This window comes from Myotis daubentonii, chromosome 6 (assembly GCF_963259705.1).
Source record: "Myotis daubentonii chromosome 6, mMyoDau2.1, whole genome shotgun sequence".
Taxonomy (NCBI): domain Eukaryota; kingdom Metazoa; phylum Chordata; class Mammalia; order Chiroptera; family Vespertilionidae; genus Myotis; species Myotis daubentonii.
This window is the reverse complement of record NC_081845.1, coordinates 8,311,298-8,336,959: the sequence shown is the minus strand read 5'-3', so window position 1 is coordinate 8,336,959 and position 25,662 is coordinate 8,311,298. Positions and strand designations below refer to the sequence as shown.

The 25,662-nt window shown below is 40.6% G+C and overlaps 1 protein-coding gene across 1 annotated transcript in view; it reads right to left on the bottom strand.

Moving 5' to 3' along the window:
- Positions 1-25,662, bottom strand: part of SYNE1 (spectrin repeat containing nuclear envelope protein 1) — a 392,090-nt gene that overhangs the window by 322,788 nt on the left and 43,640 nt on the right. Inside the window, exon 3 of the mRNA XM_059700015.1 lies at positions 1,093-1,154. Within this exon, the coding sequence (XP_059555998.1) occupies positions 1,093-1,154 (62 nt within the window). The remainder of the gene's footprint in view (positions 1-1,092; positions 1,155-25,662) is intronic.

Here is a 25,662-nt window from a genome sequence, read left to right as displayed (position 1 = left end):
CCAGTTCATCCTGTATTTAGACACATTGTTCTGGTCTTCAATCTTGGCTGGACTGCGAGCTTTTCAAGGCCTGGGAAAGTGTCTTACTAATTTTTTTCTGTCACCAAAGCCTCTTAGAGACACCACAGTAAGCAGTTAATTTGTACAGTTGGGCTGAAATACATTGCTGTGTTTTGTTTGCTACTGAACCATAAAAGAGACTTTGGGGAAATCTCTTATCAAAAACTGCTCATAGAGCTCTGTCTTGAATACTGTAGGCACAGCTCTCAGCCAAAGGATCCTCTCACTCAAGTCAGACAATTGTCTCATTGTCTGTATTTATTTTTACAAATGCAGTGATTTTTTTTGTTTGCATATTTTTCATCAGCAAGATAAGAGTTTAATCTATAATAATAAAAGCATAATATGCTAATCAGACCAGACGGCCAAACGACCTTCTGGATGAAGCTGGGGCTGTGAGGGCTGAGGCAAGCTGCAGCTGCAAGGGCCGAGCCCCTTGCACGAATTTCGTGCATCGGGCCTCTAGTTTTATTATAATATAGCTGTATTGGAGTTTGTTTTATATCAGTATTTATGTTCAGTCATTACACTGTACAAATACAGTCACTGATACAACCTAATGTCAGTGTCAATAATCTTGGAATGATTAGTCCTCTTAGTGTCCTCCCACCGTGGTTACTTCCTATCAAAGCACGAGAGACACTAGCATGACCTCCTCAGATAGAATTCTTTGCTTGGGGCGCACCGCTCCTTGCTGCCTTCTGTTCCAAATCGAAACAAACACAGAAAAGAAAATCCAGCTCCAATTCTTTTCATATGGCACTCATCCTAGGACAGGAGAAATAACTGGATGGATATTTCAAGATTCCTTGAGTTGACATGGATAGCTGCTCTTGGCTCTAGGCATCCTTTCATTTCTCCCAGAGCAATGTGAGCAAATGCTATACGTAGGCAACAGTTAAACTGATGGGTTTGACAATATCACTGATTAGTAATTGCGACCACAGCAAAAACAGCATGACTTTATACTGCACCTTTAATTATTTATTGGCTCAAACTAGGTAAACACAGAACTCTGGTGGTTTCCTTTACCTTGGCCAGATGAGAGTTGATCCATTTTGTGAAAGTTCTTTTTTGTACTACCTCTTGCTCATCTAGAAGGGAAAAAAACACCTAATTAGATAACACAGTATGACATGAAGTTATATCATGAAAAAAAACTCATAGTTACATAACTCTTGAAGTAATCATAATATTATTTTATCTTTTAATTCATTTTACTGATTATTGCTTAAAAGAAGAGTCAGTATAATTTCAAGTATATTAATCAATTAGGCTATTCCTTTAAGGATTATCAGCAAGTGCTTTAAATTATATAACTTGTTAGCCCTATGTTTATCTTCATTCACTTATTGAAAGTTCACTAAACAATTATACCTCAAGAAAGCTGTTTGTAAAAAGTTCACTGAGACCAAGAACAGTGTCTAAAAAATATACATTATGAATAATAACACTACTTTATATTGCTGTTGATGAGGAACTGACATAACTATCATGACATAGGTTTTTAAAGTTCTCCTTGTGTATTTAAAGAAACATTATTTAAATGTATTTAATACTTAATCCTAAGAATTTTTTTAATTTCAGCTTTTCAGAAAAACATGATGTAGTCTTACCAAATGTTCATATATATATATATATGTGTGTGTGTGTGTGTGTGTGTGTGTGTGTGTGTATGCATGTTTAATATTTCTACTAAAATTATAAAAACTGTAATTCATGTAGACATTTTTCTGAACATGTATGTTAGTTCTAAGCCCAGTAAAGTTTGATTATATGCTACAAATAAAATCAGTTCTCTAGTGCTAAGAATCACAGCACTAATTTTATTAATGGAACCTAAGATTCACCTAATTCTTGGCTGGCCTAAAAATTCTTGGCTTTCTACTCTCATTCCCCCCTCCCTACCCCCACCCTCCCATCCCCCCGCCCCCCCGCCCTCGCACCAGTGAATAAGGAATTGCTGTCTATTTTACTTCCTGAATATATCATCTCCACCAATATCAGCTTAGTTAAGACACCATCATCAAATCTGGATGCCTATTCATTTCCACTATTAGAATCTATGTTGTAGCGTAGAAGGCAGGGACCATGCCTGACTTATCCATCGCTGTCTTGTTTACTACTGCAGAGTAGATGCTTCATAGAAATGAATGGAGGAATCTGCTAAGGATTTGCTGGAGACTAAAAAACAGGCCTTGCCCTAAGGAACTGGTCATACAATGGAAGAGACAGTTGTGTAAACCAAAGCCCAAAGCAATGTGTCAGCTATTGCAATGGAGGAACATAGAAAGTGCTAAGGGGATATAAATACAGAAACAAGTAATTCTCCTGTAAGGTAAGAGAAAAGGCTAGAAGGCCCAGAGAAGCTAAAAATGAGGTGCCATTTTATTGAATATCAGCAGAGACGTGGAGATTTTCTGGTAGAGAACTTTGTAGGAAAAAAAGAGGCAGTCTTTTAAAAGCATGATGGGTTTTGATTGGATTATAAGTGAAGAAAGTTTAAGAAAGGATTGAAGGTGAGCCTAGAAAATAGCCAAGAACCAGGTTAGTAAAACCTTTGACTAACATGCCAAGGAGTTAGGTCTCTATCTTAGAGTCAATGGGGAAATCATCAGTGGTTTTGGACAAAGACATGGTCATTTCATGCCTGAGACACACAGAGACATATTCTGATGGTAGTGTAGAGGTTTAGTTGAAGGGAGAAGGGGGTGGGAGAATATTCGGGAACATACTACCAGGACCCATGTTAAAGGTGATAGATTCTGTTTTAGGGCAGCACCAATAGGGCTGGGATGCATCAGACAGCTGCAAGGGAAGCTATCAGAAGTAGACTCAAAAGGAAGCAGAGGGACAGGAGCTACAGGCGCTTTCTATATTTCTATTTCGGTCAACTGAATAGTGATGCCACTAACCAAGAAAAGCAAAATAGAAGTAACAGGCTCGAGAGGGAAGATTATGAGAATTCAAGCCCATTGCAAAATGCATATGAAATGTCTGGTTGAGATGACAGCTTCAGCATGGAGGAGAGGTGGCATTTGAGAAGCTAGAATTTGAGGTTGGTATTTGCCAGGGCTGACCAGCAGCCCCTGAGGGATGGATGAATGGATTACTCTGACAACGTTTGCTGTGAAAGAGAGACTAAGGGACGGCCTGGCCAAAGGACCAGGCAGCCTCGATTGCCTGCCTCCTTAGGCTTTTATTGCAGTTTTTATCTTTAGGTACAATCAGTAGGGTGAGTAACCTCGGGAGGACTCCGGTGTTTACATTGTCCTCTAGGCAAGGGCACCCAGGGATTAAGCACAAGGATTCCAGTAAACACCCGGGGGTCTGCTCCTGCACAGACTTGTTTGGAAAGGTCAAGGAATAATTAGAGTCGCTGCCTTCGACACTCCCCAAAGTTTCCCCTAAGTCGAATTCCAATAAACAGGGCAGGTGGCCTTCCACACACTTCCCCTTTATCAGAATTTCCTCTTTACAAACTTTCCAACCAAGTCTCATGCTTCCCAACAGGTATTCTCACATAGGAACTGGTAATAGGCTCTGATTTAAGGAAAGGGGTTGATGCAGGTGAGAATACTGGACAGATGCAGCTCACCCTCCCTCTCCTATAACTTGAATCTTGATTCCTTCCTAAAAGCCAGTCTGTGTGCAGTGTGGGGGGAGGAGTGGCACTAGCTATGGAAGTTCTCTAGGTGTTTCACCCTTGAGGCTTTCATCACTGATTCTGCTTCCAAAGCAGGTTGTCCTACAGACCTCAGGACTTGGAGGCTGGGCCTTGAGAGATGTCTCTGTAGGAAGGCTAGTGCATGCACATGGTCCTGGGTTAACATTGTTATAAGAAATAATCCCTAGCTGTTTAACCCACTCATCGTCAGAGGAAGGCAGGGGAGGGTGGGTGTGTGGGAAGAGATCAACCATTGAACTTGTATGCATATATGCATAACCCATGGACACAGACAGTAGGGTGGTGAAGGCCTGGGGTAGGGGGCAGGGGCTGGGATGGGAGAGGTTAATGGGGGGTAAGGGGTGCATATGTAATACTTTCAACAATAAAGATTTTTTAAAAAAGAAAGACTCCCCAAATTCCAAGGCAATATCCCTCTCTAGAAATGGATGACAGATAAAGGGAGCTGGCTCTGAGATTCAATTTCTATATTTCTTTGCTGTGTTTATATATTTCCTCAGTATTTTGACATTTCAGGACAAGATCATGACACATGCAGAGATGAAACCCAACTTAAAAAGGGTGATTAAGTTTGACCATTAAGAAACTGTCACACCTAATTATAGTCAACAGTTTTTCTCCCGCTGAGTCATAACTGACAGTGACTTGCTGATTTCCCACAGCTGTGGTTTGCCCTGGGTGACTTACTCATGCACCTGGAAGCTCAGAGCTACAGTAAAAAGGTTGTTTGGAGCCTTGCAATCAATCATGAAAAGTTTACTGCCTAGAAATATGTTATGGTATTTTTATTTTACCACATATAAAAATTTTACTATATACAATCCTATATAATAAAAGCCTAATATGCTAAGTGTGCTAAGTGTCCAACTGTTTTTCAACCATTCAACCAGTCGCTATGACATGCACTGACCACCAGGGGGCAGACGCACTGACCAGTAGGTTAGCTTGCTGCTGGGGTCCAGCTGATTGGAACTGGGCAAGATGGGCTGAACAAGCCCTGGAGTACTCCTGTGGTCTCTCCCCAGCGCAGATCATGCACCATTGGGGTCCCTCAGCCTGGCCTGTGCCCTCTCACAGTCTGGAACCCCTCGGGGGATGTTGGAAAGCCGCAGACCAGGCCCAGGGACCCCACCGGTGCATGAATCCATGCACTGGACCTCTAATATATAACATAAAACTAAAAGAGAATCCTATGGTAACTAGCTTTTAAATATTATTATTAAATATATTTTTAAAAAATACATACCCTTTTAACATATGGTGTTTTCAAAAATGCTAATAGTAATTGAAATTAACATATTTCAATATATTTAACAAATTTTTCTATAAGAATTTATATATGAGGGATATAAAATTTCATATATAGGCATGGACATAAAGATGGCATATTTTTATCAGCACCATAAATAATAATAAAAAACAAAATACTGACCTCAATGTCATCTTAAATATAGAAATACAAAAAAAAAGGACTGTTTAAGTAAGTAGAGAGTTGTTAAGTCTGAAATTAGGGGCATCATGTATTGGTATTAGGGGATCATGTATTGGTATATTTATTTTTGATTGGTACATTCAGTTTGCAATAGGTTATGATTAACTTATTTGTTTTTGCAGATTATTATTATACACTTCTGGTGCTTTAATGACAATAATGCTTAAAGAAAATCTTAAAGATTTTAATTACCTGAAAATCTAAATTTTGAAAAATCATACATTTACAATCATATTGTTCCTAATGGTACCTAATAAAGTAATCTTTGTCATTTTTAATGCAGATGAATTCATCTCAATTAAAAAAAACTGGAAAGGGTTTAAAAATAGAAATATAGAGATTAAAATTTTTGATACAACAAAATGATGTTGCTACAAAGGAAATAAAAAAAACACAATAAGAACACAGGTGACAATGTAATTATTATTTATTAAATAACAGTCACAATCAGATGGCCTAAGTTAAATGATTGTTTTGGGATCAGAATTATATGATCCAAATTATAGATCTACAGTTACTGAACTCAATCACTAATTTCATCAGACCTGAGTAGGATCTAAGGTATATTGAATATTTTAATGTAATGACATAATTAGTTCAATTAATGAAATAAACAGTTTATAATTACCCAATGTTTCGATTTTTAAATTAAACAATGGATGAAAAAAAATGCATAGGGCCAGGCTGTGACTGATTGCAAAATATGTCCACAATTCCTCCTGTCCCGGTCATCACATCCTTTGCCATGTCACTTTGCTGCTTCTCCTACCAGAATGTAGTCAACTTCTCCACCCCATGAGCCTGGGCTGGCCTTAAGACTTGCTTTGACAAATAATGTGCATAATGTGGCTAAAGGGATTGATTATACACCACTTCTGAGGCCAGGCCTTTGTAAGTCTGGAGCCCTATTTTGGCTCCAATGAAGCTCTGCCCTGAGACCACCACACAAGGAAAAAAGTCACTTGGAGGGTAACTGACCCCTCCCCCCAGGTGACAGCCAACACCAACTGACAGCCCGTCTGATGCTCCAGCTGAACACAGCCACATAAGGGAGCCGAGGCACAGCCAGCAGAAGAAACACCTAACCCGCCCACAGAGACATGAGAAACTGTAATGTGTTATAGCGTCAGCTACTCAGTTTTGGTGGTGGTTTAGCAAAGGCTAAGTGAAACAGAAATTGCTACTAAGAGTGTAGTGCTGCTTTAACAAGTGGTGTTGGCGTTGGGGCCTGGTGAAGACGGAGGCTGGAGGATACCGAGAGACTGTTAGTGGAGGCTGAAAAGAACAGTGAGGGAAGGGCTGTAGAAGACTGGAGAAAGAGCCACAGTATTTCATGTATATACTAGTGACCCGGTGCATGAATCCATGCACATTGAAAGGAAATTAATTAGAAGGAATATTTTAATATTGTTATTCACCCTTTCTCTATAATAGAAATGTCAACAAAAACAAGCAAAGTTACCATAGGGGAAGGAAAACCAGCCATTTAAAGAAAGATGATCTGAAGACAAACAGATTATTCTTATGTTGGATACTTCACTGTTAAAGGTCTCTCAATAAAGTTTTACAGCATTAAAAAAAAAAGCAAATTCATGATCAACAATGACAGATCAAAACACACTTGTGTGATTGGCGTCAGCGAGAGCTTTATATATATCGCACATGCTCGAATCAATGTTTATTTTTAAATTGCCAGTGTGTGTCATATGTACCGGCTGGTTGGTCGGTTGGGTGGTCAGACGGACATTCAGTCAGTCACTTAGCCTCTTATATATATAGATATACTATCATATGCAATAACCTGAACTGGTGTGTCTGGCTAGAGGGATTTCCTTGCAGAAGGCTGAAAGGGTCAACTGGTGCCTGGCTGATGTGGCTCAGTGGTTGAATGTCGACCTATGAACCAGGAGGTCATAGTTCAGTTCCCAGATAGGGGACAAGCCTGGGTTGTAGGCTCAATCCCCAATATGGGGTGTGCAGGAGACAGCCAATCAATGATTTTCTTTCATCATTGATGTTTCTGTCTCTCTCCTTCTCCCTTCCTCCCGGTGGTCAATAAAAATATATTTTAAAAACAATTATGAAAGTGTCAATTGGTGTCTTATAAGAGACTGGAAGAATAAGAGATAAATCAAAGAAGGAACTTTTAAATTTGAGAGTAGAATTAAGAGGAAATCTCTGATGTGGTAGATTAGGAAATATGATGGCCTGTCACTTCCAGTTTCTCGTGGAAAAAGATTTACAAAGTAAAAAATAGACTTGAGGCAGCAATAAATCATGGGTGTAACTGTAGGGCTCTTTGTTAAGAACTCTAAAGATTTAAGGTAGTGCCTCACTGAACTTTTCAACTAGACAAACCAGCATCTAAGAATCTTAAGAGCATTGCCCATAGCAGTTTCATGTGTGGTTCAAACTTTGTTTCAAACTTTGGGTTTGGGGGACACAGAGTGTACTCCAAGCAGATTTTAAGGAAGCCAAGTAAATGTTAAGTAAAAACACCACCAGCTCGCACTAAGGGACAGGCCAGTTTAAAATGAGGAGAGGACTTGGGAACCAGACATTTTTGTGGCTAGGAAAAAGCCTAAAAAAACTATCAGCCACAAGCATGAGCCACTTCTTATCTATAATAACAAAAGGGTAATATGCTAATTAGACCAGACGTCCTTCCAGATATCCTTCCGAATGACCTTCTGGAAGAAACTGGGCTGCAAAGGAAGCCCCTGGTCCTGGTGCCAGAAGGAAGCTGGTGCCAGTAGCGGGGGAAGGAAGGCCTACTCTTGCACGAATTTCGTGCATCAGTCCTCTAGTCAGAAAGATAAGATGTCTTGCCCCTGGATTAAAGGAACTGGCTGCATGTGCCAGGCTGGATTTCAGAGGTACTTTGGACAATGATGGCTATCTCCTTTCATTCCTCCCTTCTTTGGAAGAAGCATCTACTGAAATGGCTATTCCCCTGGTCTCATCAGTGCATGCCGGGTCAGTAGGGAGCAGTAACTTCTGTTTTATGGTAACAAGCCTGGAGACTGGGAGAAATTATATGGAGGAGCCTCATCCATACTTGGACCAGATGCAGACCACATGATACTGAACTTGGTGCCATAACTGAATGAGACTTTTGATGTCTTGAGAGGAGATGCCTGTGTTTCGATGTAGAAAGGATACATATAATGGTGACCAGAGAACAAATTTCAAATTATGGCCACAAAGTTCTCTGGTCCCGATATGTATCTTCCTTTGCAATGTGCCTTGCCCTTCATCCCATCAAAGAGTAGAATGGATCTTCCCCTCTCCTTGAATCTGATCTTGTATTGTGCTTGCTTTGATCAATAATGTAACAGAAACAACTTTATGTCATCTAATTCTCGGCCTTTAGAAATCTCGTAGCGCTTTTTTATAGATGTCCTAAGTCAGTGGTCGGCAAACTCATTAGTCAACAGAGCCAAATATCAACAGTACAACGATTGAAATTTCTTTTGAGAGCCAAATTTTTTAAACTTAAACTATATAGGTAGGTGCATTGTTATTAACTTAATTAATAATTTTGGATTGAGTACTTAGTATTAACAACATGAGTTCAATACACTAATATATTTATGGAATGCCTGTTATGTGTCTAAGGCTGGAGGTAACATGACATCCTTCTGGAACTTACATTCTAATGAGGAAGATCAACTTTAAATAAATAAATAGTCACATCAAATAATTGCAGTTGTCATGAGTGCTCAGGAAGGAAATAAACAGTAAGCGAGAGAAGTTATTTAGCAAGGTTAGGCATTTAAACTCCTCTAAGCAGATATTTCATTTTATAATAATAAAGCCACCAACACAAAATAATTATGATTCTTAAATTTATGACAAAAATCCCTGTAGGATTTGCAGCTGGTTGGAAAAATACAGGTAACTTTATGCTTCGAGTAGGTACTTTTGTCACCCGCCTGCGATTTGCGGACGCGACTAGCACTAACCACTGCACATGAGATGCTGGCTGACTGGCTCACTCAACTCCTGCATGAATAGCGCACGCCTCCCCCGCGCTGCATATCCCGGGCCCGCCTGCACCACGTCTCCCATCGCCCGACCAACCGACCGACCGACACCCCCCACTTCTTCTAACGCCACTTCTTCAAAATAGACTCGCCCAGGCCGAAAACCAACTTCTGCGCATGGGCACGAAGTTTCAATCGCACTGTACGTGCACGCCCGCACGTGGTATTTTGTGATAGAGCCACACTCAAGGGGCCAAAGAGCCGCATGTGGCTCGCGAGCCAAGGTTTGCCGACCACTGTCCTAAGTCATTGTCCTAAAACCATCATGAAAAAAAGCAGGAGGGCAAGAGCCCATGTGAAGAAGAATTCGGATGTCCTATGTAATAGCCAGAACCAACTGGGTGAGGTCATCTTGGACCTTCTATCTTAGCTAATCTGCAGGCAAACTCAATCCAGGGGAAGCCAGAAAATTTGTATATGTTTCCATTGAATTATTATGGTCTAATTAACCATATTAAAAAGTTATTATCATATTGGGCTATTCTCACAGTTTATATATTTATTTAGGCACAAATCTTTACCCAAAGATATATTTATTTAAGAAATACCAAAGCACAGTAAGTCTATGACCTTCGCTGAAAGATTATATAAAAATTCCATGATTTTTCCAATATGAATGAAATATCCTGTGATGCCTAAGATATGTTGTCATTCAAATCTAAGTTTGGTGCTATGTGGTGCGGAGTGGGTGGGAGGAGAGAGGGTGTGGATATCCTCATATTGTGCTTGGTTTATTTTACTATTCTAAACCTTTAAAATATTTTCAGAACTTTAAAAAGCCAAAACAAGAAGTAGCTGATCAGCTTCAGTTGATTATTGTTAGTTAAAAATATAGTTGAGCCATTTCCCATAACATTTTAATTTTATCACTGTCAGACCAGGGAAAGCATACAGCACATGCCAGCCAGTCAAATAAAAAAAATTAAATCTTCAAAGATTTTAATGTGCTTGATGGAAGGCAGTTAAATTATCTGGTTTTCTAAGGACACATGGATCAGACAATGTACCAGGCAGCGACCCGGCAATAGGTTATTCTTTATAAATACAACAGCAGGGAATATGCTTTCTTTAAATGAGAATTTTAATTAGGTATGTATGGGGTGTGGGAGAGAGGAGGTAACAGGTACATCAGCCTTGGATACTTAAATAGCCCTCAATTTCAGAACATTTTAATAAAATCATTTGGAGGGAAAAAAGGAATTGAGAAGTGGTTGTTTATAATCTTTATCCCACATACTGTTAAAATTCATACTTTTCTCTGCAGAAATATTAATGTCTGTGATTACAAACTGCTGATTGAAGATGATACATAGTATGTGGCATGCCCACCATATTTTCCTAAAATTCAAAAGATTCTGAATTAGAAAACAAAGCTGGCCCTTCATCTTTTGCATAAAGAATCCTGTATACAGTCCAGCTGACATGGCTCAGGGTTGAGCATCGACCTGTGAACCAGGAGGTCATGGTTTGATTCCTGGTCAGGGCACATGCCCAAGTTGTGGGCTCAATCCCAGTAGGGAGCGTGCCAGAGGCAGTCGATCAATGATTCTTTCTCATGATTGATAGTTCTATCCCTCTCTCCCTCTTCCTTCCTCTCTGAAATCAATAAAAATATATTTTAAAAATATTTTTAAAAAAAGAATCATGTATGCAATACTAAGTACAACGGTAAAGGTGTGCCCAACAGCAGAGCAATAACTGTAATAAAGAGAAAAGAAGCAGTAAGTATAATGAAAGAGTGGAAACAGCAGAACCCAGTATGGCAATCCGTACCAGTGGCTTCTTCAATACCTTCTAATTCTAAATAAAGATAAGCAATTTGAATAGTTTTGGCAGAACTTTGTGTGTGTGTTTTTCCCCATCCCTTTTTCCTTTCTCTGTTTGTGGACATACAACATTGCGAAAGAAAATGATCACATGGTGAATTAATGAAAATACCTTATGTCTTTGTCGCATGTGAATTCATGTTCCCATGTATACTCACTGGCTTCCGGTTACAAAAGTCGCCTGGCCAAGTAGACAGAGGAGGTCCCATTAGCCCAGTTAATAAGAACATGAAGCATGGTGGGGGTTAAGACATGTGTCGGAAATCTAGAAAGTGGAATAAAGGCTAGAGGCTTACAGAACCATGGCCCGAATTCAGGAGGTCTGACTCCTACTCTGATCTCATTTCCACCCGATTCATGTGCAGATCACTTGCCTCACTTATTTAATAAATGCAGTTGTGCCCGCCTGCGTGCCAGCACCCACTCTGACCAGCTGGGGTGCAAGCTCAGAGGATGGCTGTGGCTCCTCACAGTCCAGCAGGGAGGGCAGGACTCAAAAAAGTGGACCAGAGCCCGAGTCCTGTACATGCAACGCAAGGAAAGAACACATAGTAACATCAAATCAATGAGTGGATAAAAAGAAAGACCACAGTTATGAAATGAAAGGCCACAGGCAACGTGAACATGCAGAAAATGCCAGCCAACCCCTGCGGTTTGCTAGGATCGCAGCGAGGAGAAATTGCTGCTTCTACTAGTACATGGGAGGTTTCTCCTGAGCAGCAAGGACAACTGATCTCCTCGGGAAAGCATCGTTTCCGATCAGAGAACACAGAGGCCTTAGAAGGGCTGCACGCGAGCGCGGGACAAGCTTGCCACACGCAGCTCCACTGTAGAGAGCGCGTTGCTGCTGGTGTTGCAAGGAAGCCACCACGGCTTCGAAACCTTTCCGGTGGCAGGTGCTCAGCAAGACCAGCCCAGCCCAAGGAAGCCGGTATTGAAAAATTTCCTGAAATGCCCTCCGCCTACAACCCCTGTTCAAACATAAAACTGTACTGTAATCCTAGTCACCTACTAGTAATCACTCAAAATGCAGTGTCTTATTTGGGGTAGGGGAGAGAGGGAAGAGTAGTTGACCACAGTGTTGATGTATTTTATATCCCATTTTCAGCCTAGGCTTTTAAAAAACACATAGTTCACCCAAATAAATATGACTTTTCCCAGCTAGTGCCTTCAAAGTACAGTTGTTGTTGGTTTTTTTTTTGTTTTGGTTTTCACTAAATTACTCCCCTTTGTCTTAAGCAGGTTAAAGATTACAACCTGATATTTGGGGATTTTGTGTGTGTTGTTTTTTATTCTCACCTTCTAATCAAAATTTTCTTTTTCTCTCTATTATTTTTCTCAATACCCAAGCAGAAATAAAATAACTTGACACAATTTCACTTTTCTATTTTATACCACATGTCCCCTTAAGAAGATGCAAAGAGAGCTGTGATTTTAACATTGACATTCCTACATTTGAAATGGAGATGTAATGACAAAAAGAGTAAATCTGAAAAATAAGGTCAAATCTCAGAGTCTGAGGAGCTAGTGTTGGAAATTCCCATCACAAACATGTGCAACCCCAGCACAGATGCTCCGTGGCACACAGGGCACCAGGTGGGGCTGCAGCCTGTGACCCCTTCAGGCCTGGGCGAGGGGGTGACATGAGTGACCTTCCTCCTCAGGAAAGACATACGGGATCACAGACCCTACGACCACGCCACCCCTGCAGGGACTGTCGTATGACACAGCAGCTGGTGAGCGTCCCACATGGATTTCTTGGGGCTCAGCCCTGAACCACATGTTCAAGTTTATTTGTATGGTAACATTATTTTTAAGTTTATTTTTAAATGATAATAACTGTAATCTATTTAGAACGTATCATGTGGCAGTCGTAATGTTGCACACATGATTACACACATTATCTAATTTAAACTGGGCAAGAACCCTATGAGGAAATATCTCTCCCCAGACCCCACCCCAATTTTGCATGTAAGGAAGCTGGGCTATCAAGGTTAGTCAACTTGCCTGAGGTGAGACAGCGTGGCACAGCATAGCAGCGCATGGCTCTCCAAAGCCTGTGTCTTCACTCACCCTACTCCATCCTCATGCCCAAATTGCCCATAGGGATTCCCAGGATATACACAGCATCTGATCTTTATCAAACCCTAGAGACAGTCAACACTGACCCGATCCCCAATCACAGATAAGACAACTCAGTTTCAGAAATAAAGTGTCTGAGCAAGTAAGTGCCAAAGCCAAGCCACGTCCTTCTGACCCCCTGCACCACACCATGAGAGCAACCATGTGGCTAGAATCCAGCCAATAGAGAGAGCACCTCCAAGCTAGACCATATGTCCCACCACCTTCCTGAGCTATAAGCTCTAAGGACGTCTCCTCCCAGTGACACCTTGACTTCCTGTCTTCCATTCTCCAACCTCTTCCATTCCTCATTCTCGGCCACCTCGCCCCTGCTCCAGCACCCTCCACAGAACAGGAAACAGAATCTAACGAGAGGCACAGAAAGTGGGCTCTCGCACAGATGCACAGAATAATTTTCCTTTCCACATCTCTCTATTTGCACCTGCCTTGGCATTCTCATGTACCATAGGGACTACATCTAGAAGGATTTTTTGTCAGCAGTGGGTTTTGGGGGGATGTGCTCTTACAAACAACATTTTTAAAGATGTGAGGGAAGCAGGGTCCAGCAGAGAACGATGCTGCACTGAGATGCAGGCATGTCTCTGGAGCTGGATGGTCGTTCTGGGTTGTCCTAAAGTGAGGCAAAGGCAAGAACTTTGTCCCCACGCAGCAACCACTCACTGGATATGGCTACCCTGGGGAGCGGGCCTAAGTGGGATGAGGCCGATCCCTAGGTCTGAAGATGCACCCTGGGAGGTCTCAGCTGTGAGCCCTCAGCAGGCCACACTCTGGGCCCCTGGGCGGAAGGGCAGCACCTGGGCCGCACCCCACTGCGTGTGTTACATCAGCTACTGAGTTAACTACTGCTCTGAACATGGGCTCCTTTCAAGTAACCAGGAGAATAGCACCTTCTTCTCTTTCTTGGCATAGGAAGGAATCAACTTACCCCGTTACCTGTTTGACGCCAAAGTCAAACCCTGTCCCACCACGGGACACTGCCTTCTCCATTTACGCACAAATGAACGCCGTTCCCAAAGCCCACTGGCACCCTTTCCTGAGGACGGGATTAGAAGTGTGGCAGCAAAGAAGAAAGTGCAAAAAAGGGGTAAGGAAAGGCTTCCCCTTCTGTGAGACGGCCAACTACTCAGTCTCCAAATCGCCTCAGACGCTCTACTCTTTCTACCAGGTTGGGTGGTTTCTCACTAACTCTTTGGCTTTGTCAATCCAACCCACCGAGCTCAGCCAGCTCTGCCCTCCTGGCCTCTGAGCCTGCTGACCAAAGGCACCTCTCGATTTCTCCAAACAGAGGACCCCCGCAGCCGCTCTGTAGTCCTGCCTCGGTCTGGCCTCCATGTAACCTTCATCCTGTTTGACTCCTCCTTCTGCATCGGTGTTCCTCTTCCAGCTCTTACCTATCATTGGCCAGGAGCCTGCACAAATGAGACACAGGAGTTGCCAAAACTGGCATGTGGCCAGATCTGAGCCCAGAATGGTTTTTTTTCCCCATCAGCAACGTTCTAAGAAAACATGTTAATTTGAGTGTTCTGGGGGTGTGGCACAACCTCCCCCAGTTTTCCACAGACCCATTACTCTCTATTTTCTTAAGCCAGCTGTTTCTCAAATCCCTTGCAGGTAAGTGAGTTCAGATACATAGAAAAAAGGCATATATGCACAGATGGGAAGTGAGCTTGGAGGCGGCATGATGAGAAATCTTAGGAAGAGGTAACAAGCAGAATCCAGACTCTCCCAACTTAGAAAGAAACTATTGTCATTTTTGATATGGTTATTTTAATTACATCTTTGGGGAAAGAATATATAATATATTATATGTAATAATATACTATATGTTACATTAATTTTGGTTGCTATGTGATTGTTTTAATTATATCCTTGAGGAACATAGAAGAGGTTTCCTGTTCTCTTTCTCCACCCCACCTCCTGGTATTTTAAAGTATTATACCTTTAAGTACTTTATTTCAAACTGAATTATTTCAAGGAAATTCAGAACAATTAGAACTAAATAAAAGTTACTTATATTGGTGTAAAGATATGAAGGAAACACATATTAGATTTTGGAGTTTTTATAAATAACCAAACTCTAGACTCCAACTTTCAGTCAGCTGTAAGAATGCATGGTAAAGCGAATATAAAACTTTGGGAATCACCAGTCTATATCAAAAGCAAGCTTGTTATCAGAGCTCATTATATCTACATTTATTTCCTAGCAAGAAAGATGACTCAGTTACTAATTACGTTCGGGGGCCATCACTGAAGACAAATGGTCTTGATGCCAGAGGCAAACGAGAGTGTATCTGGCAACCCACCCACCCTCTATCTAAATACAGAGGTAAAGAGGGGGGATTCTGAGTCATCCTCACATTGTGTGTCTGAAAACAATAAAATGAAAGATAAGTTGAATTAATTCCATTATGCTCACATAAAGATATGAAATAAGCCAAGGTACTTTAAGATTTTGAGTTTAAAAACAATAATACTGGAAGCAAAAAGAAAATGAAGTCATTCACAGACTACAACAAATTTTTGACTTGAGAGTCAGGCTCCAAGAGTATTTTTATTCATTAATTTGAAGAAGATAGTCAACTCTGTCATAAATGGCAGACACAATGCACTGATGTCTTAAGTTTTAGAAACCATTTCTTAAGAATACCTAAATATCAATCATCTAAGTTTCTGTCTTGAAACTTGGCTTTTATCTTAGCATTCCTAATAAATTTTCACTGTTCGAGTTTCCACTATAAATATCTGTTTTAGGTTTTCCAAAATCATGAGCACAAATCAGTACTATTCATTTCACTTCGATTGGTCTTAGGTTCAGGTAAAATAGAAAGAATAATTTTAAACTCAGAGTTATTTTAAAATATATTGTACATAATCCCAATTTTGTTATAGCAGAGATTCAGGTTGGAATTATATTAGAAGAAAAAAAATAAACACACACACACACACACACACACACACACACACACACGAAGACAACAACAATAGTACCTTTTATCATACCAGGAGTCTTGAAGTTTGTTTTTCTCATAACCCGCCTATTATAGGACATTTTGGAAGTTGACCTAATTCAGTTTGTAGCTAAACAAAACAGTGCTGTCATCAAGGGAACTTGCAACTCTGCTAGCGGCATTCTCCTGAAGGGGTCCCTATAGCAACAACTATAAAAGCATCTTATTCTCTCATTTTTTAGCCGGATGCCCTGCTCACTGACCAAATGCACTGATCCCAGATGCCAGTGTTTCTGCAAAGGCAGCTTCACATTGATTTATGAAAAGTGCTTCAGATGCACTTTCAGGGGAAAAAAATAACAGCTTTCAAGTCAATATTTAAGAATTCAAGCAGTCTCGCTATTTTTAAAATCTTAGCAACTTTTTACGGTTTATTTTTTGGTTGGAAAAAAAATTGTTCAAAATAAAACCTTAGATCCACAAGTAAAGTTTTAATTTTAGAATTTGGGAAAAAGAAATTGAATGAATCTTTTGTAGACCAATCTTATAAGAACATTTACATGTCTCGTATTTATATCTACACAATCTTGTTTATTTCTAATTTGTTCCTTGAACTTGCTGAAGTATTTCTCAACTATCTAATGTTGTGACACATGATAAAAATTATAATCACAATATAAAATACATATTGTAGAAAGTTGCCAAGGGAATCATATGGTTTTAGAATATATACACAGCCCTGGTTGGGTAGCTCAGTTGATTAGAGCATTGTCCCAATATACCAAGGTTGCGAGTTCGATCCCCAGTCAGGGCACAAACAAAAATCAACCAATGAATACATAAAAAGTGGAACAACAAATTGATGCTTCTCTCTCTCTCTCTCTCTCTCTCTCTCTCTCTCTCTCTCTTTCTTTCTCTCTCTCTCCCTTACTCTTTCTCTCTAAAATAAAAAGAAAGTTTTAGCATTTATTAAAAAAATATTGGAGAAGTTTTACATTATTTAGGTACATAAAATATCACTTTTTCTGTCTTTTATTTTTGTTCCTAGAATATGCATTTAACAAAGGCAAGAAAGCTAAAAAGTTTCTGTAAGTCAGGAGAACTTGATATTTATTTACATGGTTCCTTTTGCCTCTACCTGCTGTTGAACACTCAGAATCAGGGCTCCGTCTGAAATTGAACACGTTCCAGGACATATTTCCTAAGCAAATCTGAGCCATTATGTTTCACTTATCTTGACACGTTTAGGGCTAGCAAGTAAGTTAATTAATTATTGGGGGTAAAGTAACTCTGCAGCCTTTGAGAGCAAGCCCAGGGCTTGGGAGTCACGCTTGAGAATGACACACGTAGCAGTGAAAAGTGTGGACTTAGCAGTCACTTGACATTTATCCACACAGATATTTTTAAGTTTTTAAATTTTTTCTCTTATGCATATGCTCCTCCCTGCCAAGCACCAATACAATCAACATTGAATCTTCAACCTTATTATTCTTGAAAATTTCACCTGTATTCACACAGGAATGAACCAAAGATTGCTCAACTTTAAAATCACTTAAAAATCCCCATGTAGACACTTCCTTTGCTGCAAGAAATTTAAAAAGGCACCTCGAAGTAAGGACATACTTCTAAGAAATAGAAGAAAAAAATAAGAGATGGTCTACAGTGAATTTACAAATAGGCAGCATGTCTTATTTTTTCACATTTCTCATGTAAATCTTATTCCCAGTTGGTAAGCAGCCACTCAGTACCAAGGGCAAGGAAACGTGGGGGTGAAAAGTCAGATTAAAGGAGGTTTGTAGTCCTCAGGAGGACTGAGTTTCTTCGTTGGCCTTAAGAAGGATTTATTGCACACAGCTTATGTGCCAGGCACTGACTAAGTAGAGGGATGATTTGGGGAGGGTTGGGGCTAGGTGAGCAAGGAGAAAAGAGGAAAAAGATGGGATCCTAAACCTAACTGCTTTGTAAACTTAGTCCCTTTACATCTCAAAAGTATGGGGTTTTCCTCTCCAACAATATAGTTGTGTGGTGTGTGTGTGTGCGTGTGTAAAAACATCAGGAGGCTATAGCCACCTCACGTTTATTTTATTACTCTGAGAGGTTGAACCTGTGGGCATGTGGGAACCCAGCGTGAAGCATCTTAGCTCATGGACATAAAGACAGCCAGGCCCACGAGGAGAGACGTGGGCAAGATAAGGATGCTGACTTGTTCAAGAATAACACGCTCTCTCCTCTCAAGCTAGAGCAAGCAGCCAGCCTGACCTTCCCTGTGGTTTCCAGTCTGCATTGTCAAGGGCGATATTGTTTCTTTTTGGGGAAGAAACGATGCAAACATGGAGAGAGAAAAAAATCCCAGTTACAAGACAGCAATGACAAAGAAATGTCATGGGAAGGAGGCAGAAGAGCAGTAAAATATGGATTCAGAGGCACTTTCAGTCTAATCCACCACCTTCCAGATTACGTGAAGGGCACAGTTAGAATAACATTTGGCAGTATCGCTCAAGCTCCCGGTTCTCTAGGATAAGGCTCAGTGGCATTATCAAGTGTGGGTGCCAAATGGACAGCAGGCAGGAAGGGAAACCACAGGCCGCTCTGAGCAAGGTGTCTTTATGGGATTATCCACTCGGGGCTCGGCCGGACTCAAATATTAATTTCACAAACCACTGCAGTTATGTGAGTGCCTTTCGTCACTTAAGGCTCTAACCTCAATGGTAGAAAAACAACCCATAAACCCTTAGGTTTTTGTGGTGCTGTAAAGTGTCCTTTGGTTTCCAGGTGTTATTTTAAACATTAACCAAATCATGCTAATTTTTCAATAATGAAACATTTTCTTTTCTCACAATAACATAAAATTGCACCTTCTTTTGTTTTTCTAACCTATACAACTCATTTTTAAAAAAAAATAAAAATAGCAAAGCTCTTTATCAGTGGGTTGTTCTCTACCCTCATAGTGGAATACGTAGAATAGATTATTCAGATGTTTCTACTGAATTCTTTGTCTCCATTCTTACAATTGACCTCTTCCATTATTCCCTGAAGCAAAGGCAATGGAGAAACACAAAATAATATGTTGTCTCCTGTCTTGATGCCTTCAGTCTAAAACTGGGAACTTGTTAGAAATTTAAATTCCCCAGCCCCACCCCACACCTGCTGCATCAGATCAGCGGCCTGTCCCACAAGACTTCCGCGGTAGTTCTCACGCACAGCGGAGCATGGGAGTTACCATCGGCACCGCCAGCTGTAAAACCCCGAGACATCGTGGTGAGCAGCGTGCACCCAAAACCCACTCCTGGGCAGGTCTCTCCACCTCTGTCCCTCACCTGTAAAACAGGGACGATGCTGATCGCGGCCTCTTAAGATTGTTGGGAGGATAACACGAGTTAATATCTCAGAAGCACGCAAAGCACTGCTTAGTATCTAGTTTAGCGCTGTTGTGAAATAAATATAAAAACTAGATGGAAATCAGATTAAAGAAGCAACATGATGTCTGAGCCAACTCCTGTAACCGTGCAGAAATGTCGTTTCTTTAATATGACCTTTACTCCTTTCTTTGCTTTTGATTCACACTGGCCTCCTCCAGCACCGGACTCACCCGCCTCCTTCTCCCTTGCACATCCACTCAGCACAATGAGGTTCTGATCAGCACCCAATACTCTTAGGAACAAAGAGTCGGGTCTGTTGACCACAGAGACAGAGTTTCAGGCAAATTGGAGACAACATCTAGGTTTCAGTTGTTTCAGCTCCAGGCCCAGAAAAGTGGTGAAACCAGAAGAAGCAACGCCCTGGCTGATATCAGGACCAGAAGCGCTGGTCAAATACCCCTACCCTAGTGCTGGCCACTCGGCAGAGACCCTGACCCTCACTGGGACCTTAACTCCCTTTCTTACCATGATTATTTCCCCCTATAAACCCATCCCCTGGAAGCCAGGTCTTTGAGCATTGGCTCACCTGTGACTCCGGGTGTGGGTCACTTCCCAGAAATAAATACTTTCTTTGCTGCAGACTCCTGTGTGTGTCTTATTGGGCTTTGATGCGTGCAGGCAAATGGAGCCCTTTAGTCAGATAACAGTCTGCCCTCTCCTAGCTTCCCAGCCAAAGTGATGAGTCTCTATGTCCATCCCTTCCTGAGACTGGGCTTTCATGGGAATCCCTCCATATCAGGCCAGTTAGGACATGGCGCCCTGAGCCAGGACTCACCGTCATGGCAGCCCCCACACTGCTATGGGTAGGGATTTGATTCTTTCTTTTCAGTGACTTAGGTGACCAAGGAAAGATTTCTCTCTGGTAGAGTAAATATCAGCATTTTATTTTCTTAAATAATTGAAAAAGGAAAGAGTAATACGTGACTCAGGCTTACTTTAAAATTGCCTCCTGCTTACTTGCTATATCCAACTAGCTTGCTATTTTTAATGGGTTATAAAAAATGTTTTTAAATCTTCACCTGAGGATATTTTCTCCATTGATATCTAGACAGAGTGGAAGGGAGGAGGGAGAGGAGGGAGAAAGAGAGAGAGAGAAACATTGAAATGAGAGAGACACATTTGTAGGTGGCTGCCCACACACACCCCTATGGGTGCTGGGGAACCTGCAACCCAGGTGCTCTAGACGAGGAATCGAACTCATGACCCCAGACCCTTTGGTCTGCAAGCCAACACTCTAACCACTGAGAAAAACCAGCCAGGGCAGATATTAAAAATATTTAATGCTAGTTTGTGCATCATCACAATGTTTCACAGTGCCCTTGCAAAGACATTATCATATTTGTTGGTACAATAACAACTCTCTCCAGTCACTTCCTGATAAGGTGGAGGTGAGGGGTATCTTCAAAACCACAATCTTGCACTGGCCTTAAGCATTTGAGAAATCTATATTTCTAAAAATAAATGTCTGCAACTTTAATAACAGTCCTTAAGATTCTAGTTGATATTGTCATTACATAATACTTAACATTTTACTGTAACCAGTATGATAACCAAGGTAATTTTTACTAAATTATATATATAGATATAATATTTTTATTGATTTCAGAGAGGAAAGAATGAGAGAGATAGAAACATCAATGATGAGAGAGAAACATTGATTGGCTGCCTCCTGCACACCCCCCACTGGGGACCGAGCCTGCAACCCAGGCATGTGCCCTTGACCGGAATTGAACCCAGGACCCTTCAGTCCTCAGGCCCAAGCTCTATCCACTGAGCAAAACCAGCTAGGGCTACAATTTATATTTGACTCTAATTTCTACAAATGTATGTTTTTATTTTTGCTAATTGTCAATTAATGTTCATTCAGTTCTCTCATTACCCTCCTTAAAGGTGTGGTCCATTTATTATATGTATTTAAAATGCACAAAAATCTACTTAGCAAATTAAAACCATTCATTTCAGTAGTAAATGTCTTGCTTCTTGTAAAACTGCTCATTTCACATGTTTTACTGGGGAAATTATTCACATTGGAGAGCCTTCAGGGCAATAAACCAAGATCTTTTATATGGGTTAAGAAGCAGTTTGAGTCGGTGGCCTGCCCAATGTCACCAAACCAATTAGCCACAGAAAGTTAGAAATAATGCTCATCACTGTCAGACACTGCAACTCTCTTTCCTCTGCAGTTGGAAAGATGAGCTACAGAAAAAGTTTTTTAGGGGATGAAGTCACTTCCAAGGGGAGAGAGCAGAGGTAAAGAGAATTAATGTAATGCCCAAAACTATAAAACAGTGATCCCATGCATTTTGCTCATTTGCGTTCTGTGTTAAATGGGTGATGTGGTGTTGGTGTGTTTTCCTGGTAAAGCTCACCAGCATAAAATACATCTTAGCCACCAAATTCTGGAGCAGGGAGTTGCCTTCAATCTAAAAAGTGGAGTAAGCATTTCAGGAATGCAAACACCTACTGGGAAGGGCGGGTCTTTGTCCTTCACTCCTCATTCTCAGCTGCTCTAATTAGACAACGTTTTGCCGAAAAGCCTCCAGCAGTGAAAAAGAAGGGCTGGAGAATGAGAAAGAAGTACTTCCCCTTGGAGAGAAGCTAGAGAGAAAGGATGAAAAAGCAGGTTGGGTCCCACTTCTCACAATGCTCCTTCCCTTAGATGGCTCCGAATCATCATTCTCCAATTTTAAATATGGGAATGAATGCTCAAGAAGCTTTCAGAAAACGGATCCTCAAAAAGGCTGAACATGTAACCTGAGACTTGCACAAATTATAACTTCTCTGTGTGGATTTCGCTGTGAAAGTCTGTCATCCTGGCACTCTGGCACACAGGTTCAAGAATCAGGTCAAGCATTTAAAAAAAATCTGATTAAGATGATCAAACACATTGTGATAATAGCACCTACCTATCCTAAAATAACATTACCCTAGAAGGCAAAATTCTATGACTAAGAAACAGAGCAGATTCATTTTCAAATATAGTAGACAATCGACCTTCAAACTTCAAAGGGAAGGTGGTGATGGGGGGGGGGGTAAGAGATCAACCAAAGGACTTATATGCATGTATATAAACATAACCAAAGGACAGACAATAGAGGGGGGGTGAGGGCATGTGTGTGTGGGGGGGGGGGGGGGAGTGGCCGGGAGAGGTCAATGGGGGAAAAAGGAGACATATGTAATGCTATATGTAATACTTCAAACAATATATATATATATATTAGACTATCGCTAAAGCTCTGTTCCACCTGTTGGAATCATAGAATACATTTGACTTTTTTTTTTTTTTTTTTTTAAAAAAAGGCAAAATACGTTAGGGATGTTTATTCAAGCTCTGAGTCATCTCTTCATCAGTTAGTTTCAAAGACATAAGCATGCAAGAATCTCCCTATTCCAACCTGTGAAAGTGGGCACCAACACCAGTTTGTAATTACAATTTGAGCCTCAAAATAAGGGAAGAATGAAGATATGCTATATTGACATCTATCCATATAGACATTTGCAGATGACATTTAGAGAGTTGTCTAAGGCTTAGAGCTCTGCTTTGGGCACAACTCTCATGCAATTCTGATCCAAACTGAAGTTTAAAAACCAGTGCTTTACATCCTTAAAATATTTGTCTGATAATGTAATTATGCTGATTGCTGATAACATTTGAGAGAGCAGTGAGATGGCATTTCAATGCAGCTCAGCCGTCATCTGAAATGGCTTTCCATTTTTAGAGTGTGTTGTCATGGGGATAAACATGATCTCTGGATTCAGAATGACCCAAGTCCACCATCACTTATAGCTGTGTGACCTTGAGCAAACATCCTACCCTATCTAAGCATCAATTTCCTTAGGTCTCAGGAAGGAAAACCGACAGCAGCTGCCTCACAGGCCTGCTGGGGGGTTAAATGGGCCATGTCTGTGTGACACACACAGCACAGTGCCTGGAACATAACAGGCACTTCATCTGTGATAACGTATTTTATTATTACCTTCCACCTTACCTTTATCATAGGAGTATAGCCTCTTTAAAAATATTCCGTTTAAACAAAGTTTCTCTTACAATGCTCGCAGCACTATCAGTCATGTTCTGAGAGACAACTATTGCATAATGTGCTGAATCAGAACAGAGCGGACCCTGGCTAATCCGCAAACATGTCCATGCATGTCTTCCCGGTGGCCGTTCAGTCAGCGATTAAATTGCTCCTGCTGTGGTTTCTTTTCTTTTCTTTTTTAAAATATGTACCAACCCGTCTTTCTTCACTAATGTTAAATCGAATCCACATTAGCTGTTTGCTTCACGCGGTTACTGGTAGGTATTCACAGTCTACGGCTTTCGGATATATACACAGTAAATAAAAAGTGTTATGCATGAACTGATTGGCAAGCGCTGAGGAGCGGGCTTGATGTGACAATGCCTCGGCTCACAGGGACTGATTGAAAATCACCGGTTAGTGCAGCGGTTCTCAAATTTGGGGGTCGAGACCCCTTTGGGGGTCGAAGGACCCTTTCACAGGGGTCGCCTAAGACCATCGGAAAACACATATATAATTACATAATTACACTATGCTTTAATTATGTTCAATTTATAACAATGAAAATACATCCTGCATATCAGATATTTACATTACGATTCATAACAGCAGCAAAATTACAGTTATGAAGTAGCAACGAAAATAATTTTATGGTTGGGGGTCACCACAACATGAGGAACTGTATTAAAGGGTCGCGGCATTAGGAAGGTTGAGAACCACTGGGTTAGTGGGTATTTGTGGCAGAAGTACCAGCACATACTACAGGGTTGACTTTTGAGTTCTTTACAACGCTCTCACACACAGTGGTTTTTTGTTGTTGTTGTTTCAATAAATTGGTTTCTAAGAGTATATTATATTCAAGATTCTTGACGACTGAGTAATCCTTTGCAACTTGGCGTGTTCACTTTGCTAAACCTAATCTTTTTTCCATCAGCATAACTTCTAAGGAATACATTCCTAAATTTGTCAGAGGTAAGTAACTAGAGAATCATTACTACAAAATTATCACTCCAAAAGACAGTTATTTCCAAGTGAGATGGTGACACAAGACCAAAGGGCTTTCAAAACCTTGGCAAGGGACTTGGGTCACAGCAGGTATAAGAAGAGGACAGCCAGATTCTTAACCTTCCTGTTAAAATTAGCTGGAGAAAGTACAAAAATTATCTTACATTCTCCCCAAATCTGGCTGTCAAAAATCAGTGGAAAAATCCAGCTTTGTCTTTGAACTTCCTCAAATCTAACTCCATTTAGGCCATTGGATTAAAGAAGACTAGGTAACCCTCAAAGCAAGAAGAGGAAATGGACATAGAACTTGACTTTATGATTGAGCATTAACAGAAGAGCTGAAAAAAAAAAAAAGAAAAACAGATTGTGTGCCAAAGCAAATATGTTTTATACCAATCAATTTCATACAAAAGGCTTTTAAAAATAAATTATACTTGAAACCTATATAATTTTATTAACCAATGTCACCCCAATCAATTTAATAAAAAATAAAATAAATTGAAGAATGCATAGAATGCCAGCTTTCAATCGTCAGATAATAATAATTGTTCACATAATAAAAAGGGATTTTCTTAAATTAAATCAAGCTTTGTATACAAAGACTGCTCACCATCACTGGGGCTAATAAAGTATTTTGCAGTCTTTGGCAAGAATAAAACCTGTTGCAAATGTTTCAATAGTAGGAAGAATTTTATTAGGAGCTACAATTAGTTCAGGGCCATAGCGAAGTCACATGGCTCAGCTAGAGCCCATGTTTGCAGGTAAAAATATAGATACAACTGCCATGTATTTTGCAAGAGGCTATGCTGCTGAAGACTATTCACCAAGATCATGAAAACAACTGAAAACTGATCACAGCAGAGGTAAGCCTCTCCCTGCCTGACCCTAAACCTTAGTCACCTTTCATTGCTTTAACTCCCATCCCCAGACCACTCCCATTCCAGTTTTAATTTGATAGCTCTTATCCTTCTTGATGCTTCTTTTTTCTTTTTAAAAAATATGTTTTTACTGATTTCA